General features: G+C 36.6%; 1 protein-coding gene across 11 annotated transcripts in view; it reads right to left on the reverse strand.

Annotated features, from left to right (window-relative positions):
* The window catches only part of Scamp (secretory carrier membrane protein), a 54,557-nt gene that overhangs the window by 9,430 nt on the left and 24,181 nt on the right, over positions 1–20,946 (reverse strand). For 5 of the 11 annotated variants that reach the window (XM_067122402.1, XM_067122411.1, XM_067122407.1 and 2 more), the window contains 4 exons: positions 15,550–15,678; positions 14,922–15,078; positions 14,122–14,223; positions 4,972–5,101 (listed from right to left, as the gene is read on the reverse strand). In XM_067122402.1, coding sequence (XP_066978503.1) covers positions 4,972–5,101; positions 14,122–14,223; positions 14,922–15,078; positions 15,550–15,678 — 518 coding nt within the window. Of the gene's footprint in view, positions 1–2,181; positions 2,303–4,971; positions 5,102–11,905; positions 12,039–14,121; positions 14,224–14,921; positions 15,079–15,549; positions 15,679–20,946 lie in introns of all 11 variants that reach the window. The other 6 variants (XM_067122403.1, XM_067122412.1, XM_067122409.1 and 3 more) reach the window with 2 other exon arrangements.

Below are 20,946 nucleotides of genomic sequence, written 5' to 3' on the forward strand. Positions count from 1 at the left end.
TGTTCGATGAGAAGGAAAAGGATAGAGTACTATATTTCTAATCATTTTCTTTCCATAATTTTCTCTGTAACCTCAACTATACTTAATTCCCTCTGTTGGTCTGTTTTCAACATATTACAGCTGCCAGTTCCATTTTCCAAAGCTTTTTACATTACTGTTTCCATCCCTTCTGGAGTAGATGCCGTATATGCCAGTGTATAAGGCGACCTTTTAACCTTACAAAATCTCCCCCAAAATGGGGGGTCATCTTATATGGTAAGTATAAAGAGAAAACCTTAAATCCTGCCCAGATTTTTAATGATAAGCTAACCCCTGAAGTGTCAATAGTTGTGACAATAGTTAACTACCATCACAACTACTGACACTAAACAAAACAACTGTAATAACGGTAAAAACCGTAGATATTTCAATTGAATCACTAGCGACACCATTATTGTAAGGCAATAATATTAGACAATTTTGTTTTGATACATATTATACAATGCCCTTTTAACATTGATAGATTTGATGTTACCGAAAGGGTAAATCGGGGTAAGTCTAACTTTCTTGTTTATGAAGGTTTTGTGATATCGACAGTTCCCCAGTTATCCTTAATATCGGGGTTCTCTCCTATTTTAAAGGTATTACTCCGGTGCTAGTGACATCTCAGGTGTTGAGCATTTGTCGTGATGTTTACATTTTTCTGAAGGGAATACAAAAGTACTCATAATGGTGAGCTTTCCCAAACATTTTGAAATCTTGAAGGTACTGATTTTACACATTTTTGGTACAATAATTATTAATTTTCTTTATGTACCACTAACTTACATCAGCTGATAAGTGTTATTTAATCTAATAAATTGGGGGTCGTCTTATATGGCGAACATATCTCTAAACCTGGCGAACACATCTCTAAACCTAAGTTTTTACACAAAAAATGGAGGTTGCCTTATACGCCGAATTGCCTTATATGTTGGCATATACGGTACTTCTCTCTCTTCTCTGTAATAATTTCTCCCTACCAGAAATTTCTTCTGCTACCACATCCCAATTTGTAGTTTTGACTTTCCCACCAAACAGCTTGAGATTTTACAGCAACAAAATGGGTACATTTGGAAAACTAACACCTTGAAGAACTTTATATCCTTCATGGGTACCAAAGTAGTTTCATATTAACACCGCTGCTCTCCGAAATTCTGGTTCTATACTCCACTGCCAAGAATTACAAGAAAAACAAAAATAGATTCCTCTGACAATTTAATAACCTGAAAAACCTAACTGCAGGTTTAGTCCCTTTCCAAACATGATTACAGTACTTGCATAGCAAGATAAGCTCTATTTTAGAAGGAATCTACAGTGCCTCTGCATCTCCAATTAAGTGTATGCTCCTCACTCTCCAGACAAAACTGTACAGTATCTTGATTCTATTGCGGTGCAATGATGTGACACTGCCAAGTGCCAGTAGCCTTTTGGTCTATTTTCAAACAAACATTCCTCGTGGCAGCGTTAAGATACTAAGTATAAGATCTATGTTAGCTTGTCTCAATTCCTTATTTAAGAAATAGAAAGTCTGAGGATCTTTTATTTGCATATTTTAATTCATCAGTGAATCTTTAACAAAAGAATCAGAGTATCTAAAGCAAAATCAACTGAAGCATTATCAAATGCCTCCTTTATCCACTGGGAAAACTGATATTTCATCATTTTACTAGAATTAAAAAAACACTGGGAAATCTGAAGTTTCATCATTTTACTACAATTAAAAAAACATTCTCCAAATGTAATGCAAACAACATCCCTTTCTTGGAACTTACTGTAAAAAAAATCAATTCTCATACAAGCTTTATATCAATTAGTTAATCCTACCTATAAGTACAATAAGGGTGCAGATCTAAAACTATACCAGCTTCAAAATTCCATGTTAATAATAAGTCTAAGCTTACTGTAACATACTTACCTTAAAGAGCACTTAAGAAATTTAGTGACTTGTACACTGATCACTAAAAATAAAGGCTTTTTGCGGGTAAAAATGTTTCAATGTTCCAAAGGGCAAAGTTGTGCCATGTGAATAACACTAAAGTAGAGTCATTCAGCAGTCATAAACAAATCTACCAAACAATACACATTAACATTAAACTTGCATAGATTAAAATACATAAAATATTGGATAAAATAAAGAAAAATGGGCTAACAAAAACTTACCCATAAAAGGGAGAAGGCCATACCAGCAGCTAGAGCCGATGCAGCAAGGGCCACTATTATCAAGAATATTCCCAGGCCCAAGCTTCCTGCGCTAAAGGCATTACCAACTGCTACCCAGCCGCTGTTTTGTTTTTACAATAAAATTAGAATACAGAAAGACAAAAAGCAACACAGTTTAGCAGCAACTAAGGACTTTTCCACTTGGGGTCACCATTGCCTCATTCCCTTCAGTTTTTGCGAGGAAAAAGAAAAAATTCACAAACCTGTGACAGCATGGTGCACGAAAATACAACACTTACAACAAAGACACATCTAGTATTGAAAGTCTCAGAGCACATAGATCTTTCAAATCACTAAAACATAAAAACATAAAAAATCCATCACCAGAATTTGTATTATTGTTTACTGCAAACTGATGTTCACAGAACCATCACCAAAGCTTAAAACCTATCGATGTATAATGGAAACCTGGTCAAGCACTATGGTCAAGAACAAGAAATCTAAAGTACTGAAGACTGATGGCATTTGTTATCATCGAGAAATCATCAGGAAAGCATCTACTATGGCTGAGTGAACGTAAGCATGTCAAGGTCAGTATGTCAAAAAGACAAGTATGAGCAGTAAAACCTCTTTCAATCCATTTTCACACACTATGCAGTTATCACTGACACTTCTAAGAGCCAAATCATTGACACTGCATTCCAAAGCAAGAAAATTAAGGCACTGGGAGTATTTCTAGCATGAACTAAAAGTATTGAAATATCACACTGTAAATAATAATAATAATCATAATATTAACAATTATCATTATTACTATTATTATTATTATCATCAATACTAATACTATAAATCATTATTAACAACTATCATAATCATTAAGGAACTATAGAATTATGAGAACACCAAACATTTTCTCCAACACCAAAATACAATGTTTCAAACTTCTCCTTACTCAAGTCATGTTCCTGGGTAGAAATAAAATTTAACAATACCATATAAATATTTTAAAATAGTAAAAAATCTATTTAATTTGAAACCTGATTATAAAATTGATTTGTTTTTTCTTGTGAAGAAAATTTTTAAAATTTTGCCATTATATAACACTCATTGTTAAGTATCCTTCATTATCAAATTTACTAATATTATTATTATTATTATTAATATTGTTGTTATTATCATCATTATTATTATTATTATTATTATTATTTAGTAGGTTAATCAGATCACCGATTTAAAACAAACTCTCACAGGGCTGGCATAAAGGGTTTATCTTTAATAATCAAATCTAAATTACAATCCCTAAAATATGGGTTTGACTACAGTTATGAAATTTAAAGTAAGACAATGCCGCCAGACACACTATATGATCCCCAGCATTAGTCTGAAATATTTACTTGTCTGTTATCAGTATGGTATCGTACATCATCCTGCGCTGTTCTATTTCATCACTTAAGGATTAACAGACTGGAGTATATTTTGTAAAATGTTTAGCAAGGTAGTTAATATGAATCACGAGTTTACCTATAAATTCTATAAACAGCCATCTAAAAATTATTTTTTTATTCTTCAGCATGTATATCACATACTATAGTACTATAAATTAAAAGGAACCAGGCCATCATTCTACTCACAAAGGGTTTGCGTGGAATTCTTTCTCAAATAAGATGAAAACTGGAATAAAATGAAGCTAAGGAAGTAGGCCAGCTCACCAAGATACTGCAATGGGAATGAATGAAAAGAAAAATGCAGACAGCAATGCAGCTAGCTCTCAAGGGACTCTGCAAGGTACACTAGGTGGTTCCCCAAAAACTAAGATGTAACTTGTATTTGCATTAAATGCAGAGGACATGCTACAAATATTACAGCTCCACCTATTTTCTGTTTAGAGATGTCTGGAGAGATTATTCAAATGCACTACCTTAAAGATTGTAATACCATGTTTAATATAGTTGATAGTGTACAATTCACATCAAAACTGATAACTATGGTAGATGTATTAGTAAATTCAGTTGCTCTGCATTTCTTTTTCATGACTGTGGTTGTTTACTGAGCACTCTGTATAGTACAATTATTATTGCTGATTACTGTAACCATACTATACAAAATGGCTTTCTTTTAAGAAATGCTGCAGATGCTAAGCCCTGATACTAGAATGCATGTTACCTATCCTTAAGAGATTCTGCATACTCTCTAAGTGCAACTTTATTTACTACTTACAATTCAATCATTCTTAGCAATATACTGTAACTAGCTCGTCAATATTATGCAAAAAAACTTTTAGTTTATGCCTAAGAATACAGTGCAGATATTATCAGGAATTTTAAATACCTACTCAGTGATATATAATGTAATGGGCTCAACACTAACCTAAGTCTACTAACCATCATGGGTTTTCCAGTCCATTTGGGAAGGGGAATATAATCTTTTTTTTTTCCTTCTGGGTTTTAATTAAGCTTTCCTTACAGTAGTCAAAACATCATTGTGGCCAGTTGGTGAATCTAACCTATAAACCTATAAATGTATATAACTTAGTTTTAGAATATATCCTTTCTGTTTATGTGATTACAAAGAGCAAATTAATTTGAACTTTTACAAATTTTTATCGCATATACAAATCAGAACCAAAAGCCAAGAAAACACTTGTATTTGTAAGAAGGAAAAAATGTATTTCCAGCTCCTCAAGAAAGAATGAAAGCATTCTACTGTGAACAGACAAAACCAAACAAAACATACACTACAGTACTAAGAAAAAGCAACCCTTTTCATGAACAAGAGAACATTCAGGTCTACCTGAGTAAGAGCTGCTAAATCTGCGAGTGCCACCATCACAAACCCTGCAGCCAGAACCAAAATGAAAACGCCAGCCACTTTGTATGACCAGCCAGATGATCCCAAATAGCTTAGTCCAAGTACGATGCCGCTGTGTCAAAGAACTCTACTTTTGTAATTTAACTGAGCACAAACAAACAATCCATTTCCCCCCCATGGAAAAATTCAAAACAAAGTAACAGGGGCTGCAAAAATCTATGGTATTACTCATACAAAAGTTGAACAAAAGGTTTAGATTTCATAATTCTAATTGGAAAGGAAGGAAAATAATTCAATTACAACTTTCCAAAAGCAGCACACTGCTTTTTAAATGAACAAAATATAATATAGCAAAGACTATACCAAAAATTTTCATTTTGTACATCTGAAGAGGCATGTCATTTTCTCTACTTTAATGCTTTTCCAACACTAAGACTCCCACTGAAATTGAAATGAAAATTATAACACTAATTAGCTTTACCATGGATTTTTTTTTTGCAGAGATGTTATATGTAGTATAAATACCATCTGTTTAATTTGTATACCTGTAGATTATCAAGTCATTTCTCTCACAAATATTTGGTACACCAAAACATGAATGCACTAAGTTCATACACTATCTTGAAATATTTTAGACATCGGTCTGAATCAACATGTGGCATTCAAATGCCACTGAGACACTATAAACCAAAGCAGAAACACTAATCAAATTATAACAAAAACAACTGGCTGCCATTTGAATTCCACAAAGTACCTGTGGGATGTAAATGACACACTGGAATAGTGATAAGTAGCACTTGAAGCCTTTCTTAGGAAGAGGCAGTGGCAAACAACCCAGCTGCTGCAAAATATAATGGCCAAAGCAAAACAAAAAAAAATAAAGGGAATCTCCCTCTAAAACAGCACATGCAAATCACATTTGAAAGAAAAAATAACTCTGAAAAGATATTATTTATGTATATTGGCTATTTCAAAAACCTATATCATATATATTGGCTGTTTCAAAAACCCAAGTTTTTCCAAAAAAAGGATGAAAAAATTATAAGGAACAGAGTGAGCATATAGCAGCAATTTTTCAAAACTTTACAGTATTACCAACAAATTCAACCTTTCACATTAAAGAGTAACAAGCCCATCTCTTATGTTCACATCAGTGGTCTTAAAATGCCCCCAACATAGTGCAATCTTTTGTCTGAGACAGAAAATCAGTAGTAGCATGGCATATGCATGACAGAAGCCTCAGAGATTCACCAATTATCCAACTCATTTTTGTTGACAGGACTGTCAGTATTCAATTATTTCTAACTCTTCATTCTTTTATTCCTTTAATTCCATTCTTTAAAACTTTTTTTTTCACCCTACATAAATAAAATACAAACAGACTTTTTACACTTAAGCAGGTATCTATCTGTCACCTGTCTACTTCTTCTGGACCACTGGCCTTGTGGTTAACTCCATTATGCCTCTGTTAGCATTAGTTCCCTTGTTTTCAGGCATTTTTTGTGAATGCATCTCAATGTATTCTGTTTCCTGTTAATTAGCTTACTGCTAACTAGCTAGTGTGACTATGACTTGCTAACTAGCTAGTGTGACTAACTAGTCAATTCTTTTTTAAAGTTGGTTCATGCAACTTGTACAAATCTGAAAGTGATGGGAATAAAAAGAATGTTGGATTATCCTCAGTTTATATAGAATATCATATAATTTTGTTATTTTCCCAGGGTTTCCTCGATTTTCCATTCTGTATTTTCTGGGCTTCACCTTCCTGGCATTAAGCAAAAAGGCATGGTAATTTTGCATCACTTTATTTTATGCCTCAATTACAAACTATGCTTTCTAACAAAGTATCTTCTCAGCTTAATCTGTAGTTGGGATCACTTTTTAATGAACTGCAAAGTATGCTCTCTGTAAATGTTTCCAAGCTTGACTTTGCTTTCCTGATCTTGTGATAATGTGCTGATCTGCATGCTTATTCACTAGAACTTCATTACTGACAATCTGATATGTCAGGATACCTTTTTGTAAGCTATTTATGCTAGCAGTTTTTCTGATTTGTGATTTTAGTGTTTTGTGCTGTTTTCCTATCAATCTTAGATAATGACCCGCATCTCTTGTGTAGCAGCTCACACAGCCAAGAGTGCTCTACAGACTTTGTTGGTAAGACATATGGCATCTAGTTTATCAAACCACTGGCAGTGCTTCTTCAACAAGAACATACAAGATGAACAGCCTAAGGGAGTGTTGCTATGCATGTTTTTGCTTTGTCCACTTATAATTCATCAGTTCTACTCTCTAGATCCTTCAACTTATGATGATGTTATAGTCAATTATCCACGTACAATAGTCAATTTTCCAAGCAGTGTAGTGCATCTCAGCCAATCTGCCTTTTCACTACATATTTGATCTGCTGCTCTACTTCCCTGTTCATCACTAGCATACCTGTTCAATACCTGATCTGCCAGATACCCTACTAAGTGATATTTCTGCAGCTTGGGATGATCACCTTTATGGCTTGAAGGAGCAACTGTTTACTTCAATGTAGGACTTGTTGCAGCAGCATTTAAGGCACCTGAATGGTGCAAACATCATTATTCCACTACTACCAATACAGCCAAGGCATGATGATTTGCCTTTTCCAAGTTCACAGAAGAACTAAAAGGTTTATAAAGCTTTCTTCAGAAGAACTGAAATGCTTATAAAGCATTTTGAGGAGAAAGTTCGACATGGACTGCCCACGCCTTCTAAATAAGATCATTTAGAAGGATTTTATTTTGGTTTGCATCTTTAAGACAGGCCAGGAAGATTCACGCTCATTCAGGTAGAGTCATGCACACTAAGTACAGTAATACCCCGAACTTAGGCGAGGTTGGGTTCCAGAACCCTTCATGTAAGGCAAGGATGCATGTAAATTTGGTATGGTCACTAAAAATGCCAATACATATAGTATATCTTATTTCTACAGTGTAAACCCTAAATATGACAAAGTCATACTCCCAAAGCACTTTAATTTCATTTAAAAGTTAGCTTAATACCATACTGTAATTCATATTTCATTACAGTACAGAGAGAGAGAGAGAGAGAGAGAGAGAGAGAGAGAGAGAGAGAGAGAGAGAGAGAGAGAGAGAGAGAGAGAGAGAGAGAGAGAGATTGCCCTTATGTTAAATATCAAGAGACTGAAATTATTCATGAATTATTACGAGAGAGAGAGAGAGAGAGAGAGAGAGAGAGAGAGAGAGAGAGAGAGAGAGAGAGAGAGAGAGAGAGAGAGAGAGAGAGAGAGAGAGAGAGAGAGAGAGATATATAATTGACTATTAGGTTACACCAACACCCCATACTCCAAAGGATCAGAGAAAAGACTGGGGAATCTATTTTGTTCTTTTAAAGTTTACTATAGAAATGTAAAGTTTTAATTATAGCATGAAAAATATGAAATAATTAATAACAAAGTAAGCCATGTTTATCTACTGTATATAACTACAGTATACAACACAAATAAACATACATATTACATATGCATAAAAAAGCTCTCTATTATCTGAGAGAGAGAGAGAGAGAGAGAGAGAGAGAGAGAGAGAGAGAGAGAGAGAGAGAGAGAGAGAGAGAGAGAGAGAGAATGTTTACATCAATAGCTGTTTTGTGATTATGATTTATTTTACTGTATTTCAACATAAATATGCTAGAATCATACAGTATTTATGCATAAAATAAAAATACGAATTTTTCTTAATTTCAGATATAAAAGCACAAAAACTTATAAATTACTTCAAAAAATTAAACACAACCACGCTGCAGGGTTTTTTAAGGATTCTGCAAATGTCGCCTGTCTGTGAACAAATCGCAGGTGCCAATTAGTTAGGTTCCAATGAAAAGTTCGCGTGTCTGTGAATTCGTGCAACTTGAAGTGCGCAAGACCGAGGTATTACTGTACTGGACTTGCATGGGTTTGTCATTCCCACTCAACTGTGTGGTGAAGACTTAAACTCTAGGCAACAAGGATCGTTGCAAAGTATCTTTCACCATCCCTTACCTTGTGCCATTCACTAGTACAGCTTGAGCCATTTGTCACTGTCAGATGATAACCAAACTCCATACGTGACATCCCCAGAATGTTGCTCTTAACAGGTCAACAAAATAAACATGTCATGAACAACAGTTTCAAGCTGGCTTAGGCTAGACAAGGCTCTCCTTATGCTTTAGTAATATGACAAATCATAAAGTAACACACGAAAAGCTCTAGTAAAAAAATCAGTGACTTTAGTTTTTAGATGCAATTCAGACATGAATTTTATTCTAAAGGCAGGTAGCTGGTGGAGTCAATCTAACTCTGCAAAGTTGTACCTCAGGAATTCATTGCAATCAACAGTTGCAGTGAACCATGCTCTACCTTGGAAAGAACTAAGATCACCATCACCTTCCCCTTCCTAACTCACTTTCATCCACTCACTGTTAGTATACTGGAAATCTCAACTTCTGGGATTATGGTTTCTATGTCTTACACGAATGGCCAGTCAACACCTAAACTAATACAAGAACATTGCCTTACACATGAAAAGGTCCCTCCTTAGTTGTTCATCTTTCGTTGTAAAGACCACCTGCGATACCAAACCCTTAGTCCTTGACCTACACCAGTCCCTATGTGTTCTCCTAACCCCTTCAGGTCTCAATTACCACTCAGAAGTATCCAGCAGCTATGTCTTCCCAAACATATTTCATGAAAAGTATGCAGAACATGAAACTGAATTTTGCATAAAAATAAAATTCATTTTTACATACAAACCTACCACTCACAAAATGAGTGCCTTCTTCAAGGGCCCTGATCTCATTGCATCATTTCTAGCACATGAAAAGTGAGCAAGGCGACTGATGGATACCCAAGGCTCCATGTGGCAGATGCACTGTGGCACTACTGATCACCTGCAATCTGTTAGGAAAAAAGATTGCAGTGCCTAGGGACACTCTAAGACCACATATGCAAGCATATATGAGTGTGTTTTTTGTAAAAAAAAAAACATTCTTTCAGAAAACAAAATTTCATAAAAACTTCAACTGAACCTCTTACTTACAAAACGGGACTTAGACACACATGACCACACAATCCTACCTATGACAAAATTCCATACAGTAGACTTGAGCATTAATGCTACTTCACACCTCACTAGACATATTCTGTTACTTTAAAAATTGTTTACCGCAAAGACAAAAGAGTTTCAGACCAATACGCAATAGATTTCATCAGTACAAAAGGTTACATATGAACTTCTTAAAAAACAGCCGATTTTACGTTCTGCTCATCTCATCTCAAATGATATAGTGTATTTTCAATGGTACCGACATCTATTTTCAATCATAAAATGTCAATAAAAGTAAACACTACAGTGTATTCATGTGTTTATGTTCTAAACAAATAGTAACCTAACATGCAATGCTATGCAAAATTAAAAACCCTAAAACATAGACAAAAAGAAACAGAATGCATACAAGCCAGGGGATAATGCCAAGAAAGAATAAATACCATGAAAAAGATACTATCTATTTTTAGAATGTGTAGGGTTATGGACTGTTCAGTAAATAACTTAACATACCATAAACAGCAAAAATAAATGAAGAAAGACTAACCAGTAAAGAAGAAACAAAACAGATGAAGCCAAGTAAATAATGAATTCCAAGTTATAGAAATGTGAAGATCCATTGCTAAGAGTATGGGTAAGTAAATAAGAAGCCAAGTGAGATAAGTAACATATACAAAGGAAAAGAAAAAGTGTCCTGACATTCTATAGTTACGTAAAATGTTACATAATAACATTAAAAGTCTGAAAAATTAGACAGTACTTTAAGAAACAGAATATGGAGACATGCACACAAGTCTTTGAAAATGAAGATTACTAAGTATGGAGCATATTTTTTAACTTGCAACTAAATACAATATCTACTTAAGATGTATACACCTTTCATTCAGTTACCAGCTATACTCTCACACACTGTTCTGCATTCCATGCTAACAGGCATGGTAACCCTATGTGACTGTACTGTGCATATTACAGTAGACTAGAAAATTTTTTCTACCTACGCTCACTTGGACATATTTAATAAACCACTACCAATAATCAAGACACTCAGATGATGTCTTTTCTGGGCCAACAACCTGACATATTGTTTCATGAGTAGCTTCTAAGAAAAAGGTTATCTTCTATATACAAAAATATTCCTGAGCTCTTAATATATTCTATTATTTCCCAGTTAAACACTCAATCCTTCAGTCACCTTGTGGGTGCCAAGAATTTTGCCTATTGAGTCAGGTTAAATCACCTTATAAATTATATATATATATTACAGAAAACATTGTAGTACACAAGAGCTGCAAGAAAGCAGCACTATACAAATGCAATCATGCTCAGCTAAAATAAAGGAATAGGATGGGAAACCACAACAACTACCACAGACATCCTCCTGATATTTGCTTATCTGAAGGCAGCACAAACATACTGCTGTGTACTTCAATTTGCAGTGCAACAATATATATGATGGAAAAAAAATCTGCATAAAAGCATGAGTCTACTGTAATGACAAATGCAGAGGCATTAAAGTAACTTCAAACTGCCCATACACTAGACTTACTAAACCCTTCAAGGTTTTCAACACTCAAATATATTTAACACACTCAAGATCTAAAACTTTCCTCTGGATTCGCCAAGAAAGACATTCAGATTGTAGAGTCCAGACAAACATTTCCTGGGTCCACAGTTAAAAGCAACACCAGGAAGACATGCAAATGAAACTTCTGTGTCATGACAGACTTTGAGAGTGAAAAGAGAGAGACCTGCATTGGTCAAGCAGCACAGGATGACTCCATACCTCCAACGCTGATGCAGACTGTGTTCCTTAAGAGCTAAGCATTATATGAATTCATCTAGACTACCTTAATGAGGAGGATGGCGTCAATGGCAGCCACAGCAGCAAAACCCAGGGCAATCATGAATATGATGATGCCAACTATGTAGCTGGCTGAGGGCTCATGGTCACCCAAAATGGAGAGTCCTAGGACGAAGCCGCTTGTAACACAGTAGTTCACTTTCAAAAATATAGAATCTAACCATACACAAGTACATTAAAAAAACTACTGCCATGCTTTAACATTTATCAATTTCAAACATAGTAATTAACCTAGTAATAAATATGGCCAACAATTTCATTGAAAAACGGTTACTTTAGAATAAGACAACTGCCCTAACTGTATATACTTCAGACCACTCACTAAAACATAATTTTTTAATATAAAACTAGATTTATTGTCAAAAACAAGAAATAAACTATGTTTCCATCTCTGTTTGGTCCGCTGAGGTATGATCTAAACTATTTTTCTTGAAAGTATTAAAGGCAGAGCAGGAGGTTTTAAATGTTTTTCGGGCCTCCTAGGAGCATAAATTTCAGATAAAACACAGTCACATTAAAAAATTCAACTACTCTTAAACCTAAATAAACCCAATAGCTCAGTCATTTCAAAAACTGAACATACAGCACATGCCATGTCAATGCAGATGTACACAGCGAAGTACTGTTGCAAAGGAAAGGCAATCCCACTGTCTTCTACTTAATTCTTCAACAGTGCCTCAAACTGGCTTAAGCCAGTATGGTATGACTAACAGCAATGGGGTCATTTTCTTTCTTATAAATATTACATGTGTGTAATTTAGCGAAACATAAAAAACCCAAAACAAGAGGTGCAACTGCTTCAAATACCATGATACAGCAACATCATACCTGATGATTTCAATTCAAATGTTTACCCCTTATTACCATAGCCCCTCAAACATACTATAAAATATGTCAACTTTCATTAGGGGAAAAAAAAATCTTGCATTCTAAATGTATGCAACAATAATCTGATATGGATGAAATTACACACACATCTGTTATACACTGGATAGACTGAATAAGAATAATTAATGCTACAAAATTAGCATTACCTCCAATGAAAAAGGAGACATTAGACTTAAAAAGGCATTGCTTGAATAATCAACATAATTACCAATAATCTTTACAATAGATAAATTATCTAAATGTACTACCTATGTGTGATAGCTTATTGGAAATCTTTCAAAAATAAGAAAAATTAAATTAGTGCAGCATTCCTTAAACCAAATAAGAGAGAAACTAAATGAATGAATGCAAACATTAAAAGGGTGAACCTCAAGAACTACCACAACAACTTTATTAAGATAATTTGGCAGGATTTGAGAAAAATACAAAACTGTTGGTAATTATTTTCATCCAAAATTGAACTGCATATGAACCAGAGTAATTTCCATACAAATCTATTTTCAGCTGATTTAATTTCCTTGAATAAGTACACAATAAAGAAAGGAGGTTATTTTTTGTACTTTGGTGGAGAAAGTAATTTATATTTGTTTTTGCATATTTTATGAAGATCACTACATTTCAATGTTTTTGACATCTTATTTTGACCTATTGCTGGTTCTTCCATACAGGGCCCCAAATATCCAATATTAACTTTCCAGCTGAGATGAGGATTGACAGGCCAATGACACTTCAGTTTGTACTCATGCTTGTGCTTCTGATGAGGGTTTTGGTCACTTCAATGTATTATTGGATCCAAATAATTACCCACAGGAGCCTGACTGACACAATGCGCCATAAACAACTTTTCATTTTTGTCTCAATAAGCAAGTACAGGCAGTCCCCAGTTATTGGCGATCCGGTTTTACAGCACTTATCTAGTGACGATGATAACCGGATTTTCAACACCGATCTCCAGCTATCGGCACAGATCCCTCCCTGGTTATCAGTGCTGATCCCCGGTTATCGGTGCTGATCCCCGGTTATCAGCACCGATAACTGGGGATTGGCGTTATTATCACCGATTTTCAGTTATCGTCACGCTGTCGGGAATGTAACCCCTGCCAATAACTGGGGACTGACTGTGTTAAACAGCTTACCTCATATCAATCATACACATTTTTTATATCTTGCTACATTTCAAAAATTTAATTTTTCCCAATATCTTTTATACACACAAAATTCTGTATTTGCATTCATTCAGTTGTCCCTACATAATGAAGATAAAATTCATACCCCAACTTAGGACAAAAATACTAAAGCAAACTCAATACTTACCATGTTCCCATGGAAGGGATTCCAATGGCATTGACTATGCTCACTATCAATTGGAAGAAAAATACAAAGAAGAACACCATGAAGTTGAAAGAACTATCACTCCTGAAACACAAAAATAAAAACCTCATTATATATCAACACACACACACAACTGTCTGCTTGCTACATCAAACCTCAACTGTCCAGTCAATGACAACAAATACTTATAAATCTTCATTTATTAAAAGTTAACACAGAATGAGTAAGTACTACTGTACATATCAACTAAGCACCCATTTACTCATTAGACTCTGCAATTTAACATGGCCCCTGCTTTCACTTAATTCCTTTCCTCAAAGTAAAATAATGACTTATGGCTGCATTTGGGCAGAAAAAAAACTTGCAAATACCAAATTATGAGCTCAAAAAGGTAAAAATGAAGGACAGAAAACAGAACACAATGAAGAGCACACCAGCATACCATCTACTGAGCTCCAAATGAAACTGAAGTGAGGACTGATACCATTTGATGGGTAAGATGGGGTAGGTTCTCCAACCTTTGGAAAGTCTTGCCTATGATCTACCTAGGCCTTATCTAGTTTAAACTTTTACACTTCACTAGTTTGTCTACTTAGAATAGGGAACAGTAATGGACTTTGCAATTTGTATGAACACAAGCTGAAAAAATAAACTATGCCTCAGATGATACTTAAATATCAACTCATATCTCAATATTTTAAATGCTTCTGCTAACTCAAAATTATTTCAAAATAGGCTACAAAATATCCACTTAAATACAAACACATAAAAAGTTAACTCACCTGAATGCTTTATAGATAGGTCTAAACCAACATATATACGAAAATGGCGTGAAGATCAAGAAATAGAGAATGGCAAGGCCAAATGTGACACCAGATTTGAAGGCTATGAAGAGACCCAAGCCTCCCAATATATTTAATAACAGCATCAGAGCATGGACTGAAAAAAAAAAATCATAAACTTTTACATTATACATTATGCTATGATTTCTTTTCATGACTTAGCCAAGATTATTAGTTGGCTTAAGGTTCAGTGAGCCAGACTAAGGAACTTGCAATGACTTGGAGGTCTTCAAATATGGGAAATTTTATCAAAGAATTGAAAAATAACTTAGTTGTTCCATCTGGATATAAAATAAGTTGGTCAATGAGAATACTGCAACATCATTCTGTATTTTTACTTAGAGGACATTTGCTATTCATTAATTCATGGTAAGCCAAAAACACAGTTACTCACAATTTTTTTAATATAATCCTCAATATCACATACAAGTACTGTATATGTTTCATTACTGCATGACACTAAATATTATGACCTACACAGAATCATTCTACCTTGAGAGAACAAACCTGATACAGTATATTACAATGTTCCTGCACCTACAAAATAACAATACAGCATTGTACTTACACATCCATAGGTAATAAAGCATGCGGACAATCTTCTGGAACTCCAATGGAATGTCCACATTAATATCTTGATAAAAGCAAGGACCAATAGGAAACCCAGAGGGCAATGGAGGCCAGTTGTCTTGTCGAGCTGCAGGTAAAAATAAAGAATTTCAAGGAATACTCTAACAAGAGAAACTTAAGTTTTGTATCAAAAGCTCTTTTCCAATCAGATGGCTTTCATTTTCAGTAAATGTCTGAGACCAAAATGAATAAAAGAATAATACTTAGTAAACAGACTTCTTTCTTTTCAGCATTTTTCTTTTGAATACATATAACCATCTTCAGCTAAATATTTAGCGAGAGGTCTGGAAATACTTTATTTCGTATTACTTCCTAGTAGTTTAACCAGATCCACAAGTCATTTTTACAGAATTTCATAGGACTGTTAAAAAGAAACTCTTTTGAATGGGAGGTTAAAATTTGTACATAATAGTTTAAGAAGTTGGACAGCTACGTAGGAAGAAAATATGAAAATATGCACCTGCTTAAGAAATGAAGATTCAGAGGAAAAACATGATGGTTAATAACCAAGCTGTGAACCAAGGACCAATAAAACATTTTCATCCAAACACAGGAAGGTGCTACCTACAGCGTCGATGTTTTGTTCCCTGGCTCCACTGATTTTCTCATTTTACTTGTCAACAGTTGCTTTTAAGTCTCTCACCTCTTTGTTCAACTTCTCTAACTGGATCTTGCTACAGCTTTCATTTCATATAAACAAACTATCTGGGCAAGCCTCACAAATCTATGACAGTAACTCATATAAACAAACTATCTGGTCAAGCCTCACAAATCTATGACAGTAACTCATATAAACAAACTATCTGGGCAAGCCTCACAAATCTATGACAGTAACTCATATAAACAAACTATCTGGGCAAGCCTCACAAATCTATGACAGTAACTCATATAAACAAACTATCTGGGCAAGCCTCACAAATCTATGACAGTAACTCAACAGTCTTATTAAACTACTTTACAGGAATAATAATATAGTAATGATAATAAATTATAAATGAATCACCAGAATTAATTGTATACTTCACTCTCAATTTTTTACTGATTGTTTTCTGAATGACATAGATCATTCAAGTGTGGCCAATGTTCCACCTCTACTTCTTACTTCACTAAGGTATGGACACATCTAGGTATTCCTTTTCTTTACTAAAAGGGGTATACATAGGAATATAGAATAAAGTACTAACTGAAGTAGGGCTGATATTTCTTCCAGTATCAGCAGGATATGATCACAAGTCTATTAAAGGGTGTATTAAGGGGTAGGACATGGAGGTATGTCTGACATCAATGTGCCTTCTGTTATTGATTGGAGAGCGAGGCCTTGCTGAAAACTGTTAGGTCAGTGGGATGCTTAGGGTACTTTTACTCCAGGTTTACAACTGCCATAGTGCCAGGCAAGTGCCATCAACATACATGTCCTTACTGGGTAGTGTCACTTGTGCAGGTTTCCTGATGGTGATGGGTAGGAAATAAGTCTCTTAAATAACATTCCATGATGGTTAAGTTGCAATGTGTGGTGCCTCCAACATTCTCAAGCCTTGGCCATTTCATGGTTTGTTTTGCAGTGGTTCATGATGTCAACTTCTTAAAAGTGCATCAACATCTGCTTCAAAAACCACATCATAGTCATACCAACATACTGTAGTTCCCAAGACATCATTGGAAAGGGCATTGGTATAAAATACTCTTCTTTTTAGAGGATCATGCACAGTACAGAGGGAAGGGTTGTTTCTCAACAGGAGGTTCCTTTTTTTTAGTCTTACAATAAATGACAGGATTTATAGTCTGATCCAGGTTGGACATGGATACATTTCTTCCAACTATATCCCTCAGGGTGCATTCTTCATTATGATATTTGGAGCTCTGTGCACACAATATATCATACTATTCTGGATGTCCGAAAAGTCCAGGAGTTCGGTATCATCCCTAAATAGGGAATCTCCTGAGTCGGTGTCATAAGGGATTTCTTGTTGTTTATGAGAATGCCTAACTCCTGTGTCAAGCAAAGAGTTGTTCTCAAGTCCTCCACGCACTTTTCCTCCTCTGACGAGCAGAGAAGCCAATCGTCTAGATATAAGTTGATGTTGATTCCCAGAAGGTGAAGCCAATTCCCCAGAGGAGCAAGATTCGTGTGAAAACTTGAGGAGCTGTCGATAAGCCGAAGCATAGGGCCTGGAACTGTAGTATCCTGTCCTGAAAACTGAAACGTAGAAATTTTCTTGAGTCTGGATGAACAGGGATGTGAAAATATGCATCCTGCATATCTGGGGGGACCATCCAGTCCCCCTGTTGTACTGAGGACATGACTGAGCGAATGGTCTCCACATGAAACTTCGTCTTCAGTACGAACACATTCAAGGCGCTGACATCCAGAATGGGCCTCCAGCGCCCTAGCACTTCTTCCACTGTTCCTTTGAAAAGAAGGGATTTGACTTCTTGAGAGAGGGCTAAAAACTTCGTGGAACCTTTTGAATATGCTGTCAAGGCGACTGAGGATGTAACTAAAGGAGGAGTCTTTACGAAAGGAATAGAGTAGCCCTCCTTGAGAACCTTGATCACCCAGGGATCTGCTCCTCTGCTCTCCCATTCTTTCCAACAAAAAAGAAGTCTGGCTCCTACCTGGGCACACAGGACTAACTTCTCACTTCTTGGGATTGGATTTGAAGGAAGACCTCTTAATGGACTTTGTAGGAGGTTGCAAGTTTGATCTAGGTCAAGGCTGGGTTTTAGCTTTCCCTCCATGAGAGGGCTGAGACTGTAGAGGGGACAATGATCTTGATGTGGAAGGCACAGGCTCCTTCGGGCATCTAGTGGACTGTGCCAACAAGTCAGTGGTAGACTTACTCTGCAAGTCCAAAAGAATCTCCTTCACCGTGTTTTGTGGAAAGAGGTGAGACCTACCTAAAGGAGCAAATAGTAGAGCTGACTTCTGAGTTGGCGAGGGTCCTTTCAAGGTGAATGAACACCAGAGCTCCCTCTTCTTAAGGACGCTCATACAAAATAGGGAGGCAAGTTCTAAAGAGCCATCTCTAATTGCTCTGTCTGAGCATGAAAGAACTAGCCAATTGGAGGCAAAATCTTCTGCTAGATCAGGACAGTCTTCAATCTTCCTTGCTAGCACCTCGATGGCCCAATCGAGGAAACTAAATATCTTAAACACCTTAAAAATATTCTTGATAAGGTGATCCAGTTCAGCTGAGGAAAACATTATCTTGGCCTAAGAAAAGGCCGTTCTACTAGTTGAATCCACCAGACCAGAGAAGTCCCCTTGGGAGGAGGCAGAAACTCCCAATGAAGGAGCTTCCCCGGTGGCATAGTAAGAATACCTCATCTTCAACAATTTGCAGGGCAAAAAAGCAAATGTCGCTTTGCCCTGTTCTCTCTTAGCAGCCAGCCAGACATGAACTTCTTTGAGAGCCTTCTTCGAGGAGGAGGAAAGAACTAGCTTTTTCATGAGGAAGGTAGAAGCTGGAGAAGTAGGCAAGCAGGCATAAAGAAATCAAGGAAATTATCTAGGAGGAAAGGCAGAAGAGACAAGTAAGCAGAAGATGGAACCGTATCCTGAACAATCTCTTCCTTCTCTGAAGAGATAGGAGACAATGATTTATCCTTGGACTCTGGAGCAGAAGAGGATTTCTTCAAAAACCCATAAGCTCGGTCAACTGGCACTTGAGTGGGGATGAAGAATCTTCCTGAACCGAAGAGGAAGACAGATTAACAGGAAGAAGGTGCATGGCCTCCAGAAGTAGAAGCTGGGAGTTCGGCTGTTGGTGTCGGAAGTTAGGAAGTTGGCACCGGGAGCTCTAGAGCAGAAGTCTGGCACAAGATGGCAGGCGCCAGGCGCTCATCAGCAGAGGTCTGGCTTGAGTTGGTGGGCACCTGGCACTCGTAAGAAGTCGGGCGCTTAGAACGCTTATAGCACTCAGGACTGTCTCTGAACACATGACGACGATGAGCAAGAGAATCAGGCTGGACTTGGAAACTGCAAGAAGGTTGTGGGCTAGTCTCCCTGTACCTCTTGACAGCCAGGGGAGAGGTGTCACCAAGGTCTGCATGTCTCTTGAGCAGGGATGAAGAAATAGAGTAACAATATGGGAGCTTCTTGCGGGGACTGGAAGATTCTGAATCTGAAGAAAGCTGATGCAAAGGAACGCCTTTCCAATGGCATTTAGTCGAAGCCTGGGAGCGAACAACATGCTTGACAGAGGGGGCAACTGCCCACGGGCAAACCCCCCCGGCCTCCCTTGGGTCTCCAGTATGTCTTCTCTCCAGTGCGGGGAAGCAGGACAGTGACCTTCATCTAGGGGCATTGGTGGGATGGACAGCCACCTCCTCAACATTCACAGCACTCTCACTTCTCACTGCACTGTCAATACTCACATGTTTCTCCATTAGAGATTTAATAGCTGATCCCATTTCCATAATAGTACTAGATAATACACTAAATTTCTGATCAAACCTTGCTTCGAGGCTGGCAATGGCACTAAGAGCGGAATCATGGGAACCTGGAACAGGAGTAGATGGTAAAGTAGGAGGGCTTAAGATACGAGAAGAGAGAGGAATTGGAGGAGTGGTAGTTCTACCATCCCCTACATTATCCAAAGGAATGGAATCTGCACTGACCCTGTTTTTAGCCCTAATGGCTGCTTTCCTCTTCCTATCTCTTTCTAATTTCTCTGGATGAAATTTCAAGGTTTTCCATTTCTTATCCTCCCAATCCTGACACTCTATCCAAGTATTATCCTTACTACATTCTTGCCCCCTACATTTAGTGCATTTTGTATGAGAACATTATGAAAGCTTAGTTAGCCTGGCTCTACAACCCTCAGAACAAATGCGAATACTGGATGAACTGTAATCCGACATCATTAACTAATGTAATTCCTAAAGCTAACTCAAACAACAATTCAACAATGACAGCAAGCCACAAAGCAACAAATTCTGAATACTTCACCATATTCAGGCAAAGAAAAATCTGAAAAGCGAAGAAGCAGCTGCATGAAAACTTCCGCTGTTGACCAGAAGCCGGCAGGAAATGTATTGAGCTCTCCTCTGGGTTGTTTCCTCGAGTCCCGGATGGTGGGCAGACCTTGTCACCTACACACTAACAATAGTAGCACAACTGTGCGAATTTTGAATTTTTAAGCTGCTGTAGGTTAGGGAACCAATAGCTATGTAATTACTTGGCAAGTTACTTATATAAAAACCTTATTTCCAATGTCAATATTATTGGCAATGCACTCAAAAAACTTCACCAGAGAACTGTCAAGAAGTGTTTCTGATCTTTCCATCAGCCATAGCAGTGGTGGTGATATTAGCAGCATTATATTGATAAAAA

This window comes from Macrobrachium rosenbergii, chromosome 20 (assembly GCF_040412425.1).
Source record: "Macrobrachium rosenbergii isolate ZJJX-2024 chromosome 20, ASM4041242v1, whole genome shotgun sequence".
NCBI lineage: Eukaryota > Metazoa > Arthropoda > Malacostraca > Decapoda > Palaemonidae > Macrobrachium > Macrobrachium rosenbergii.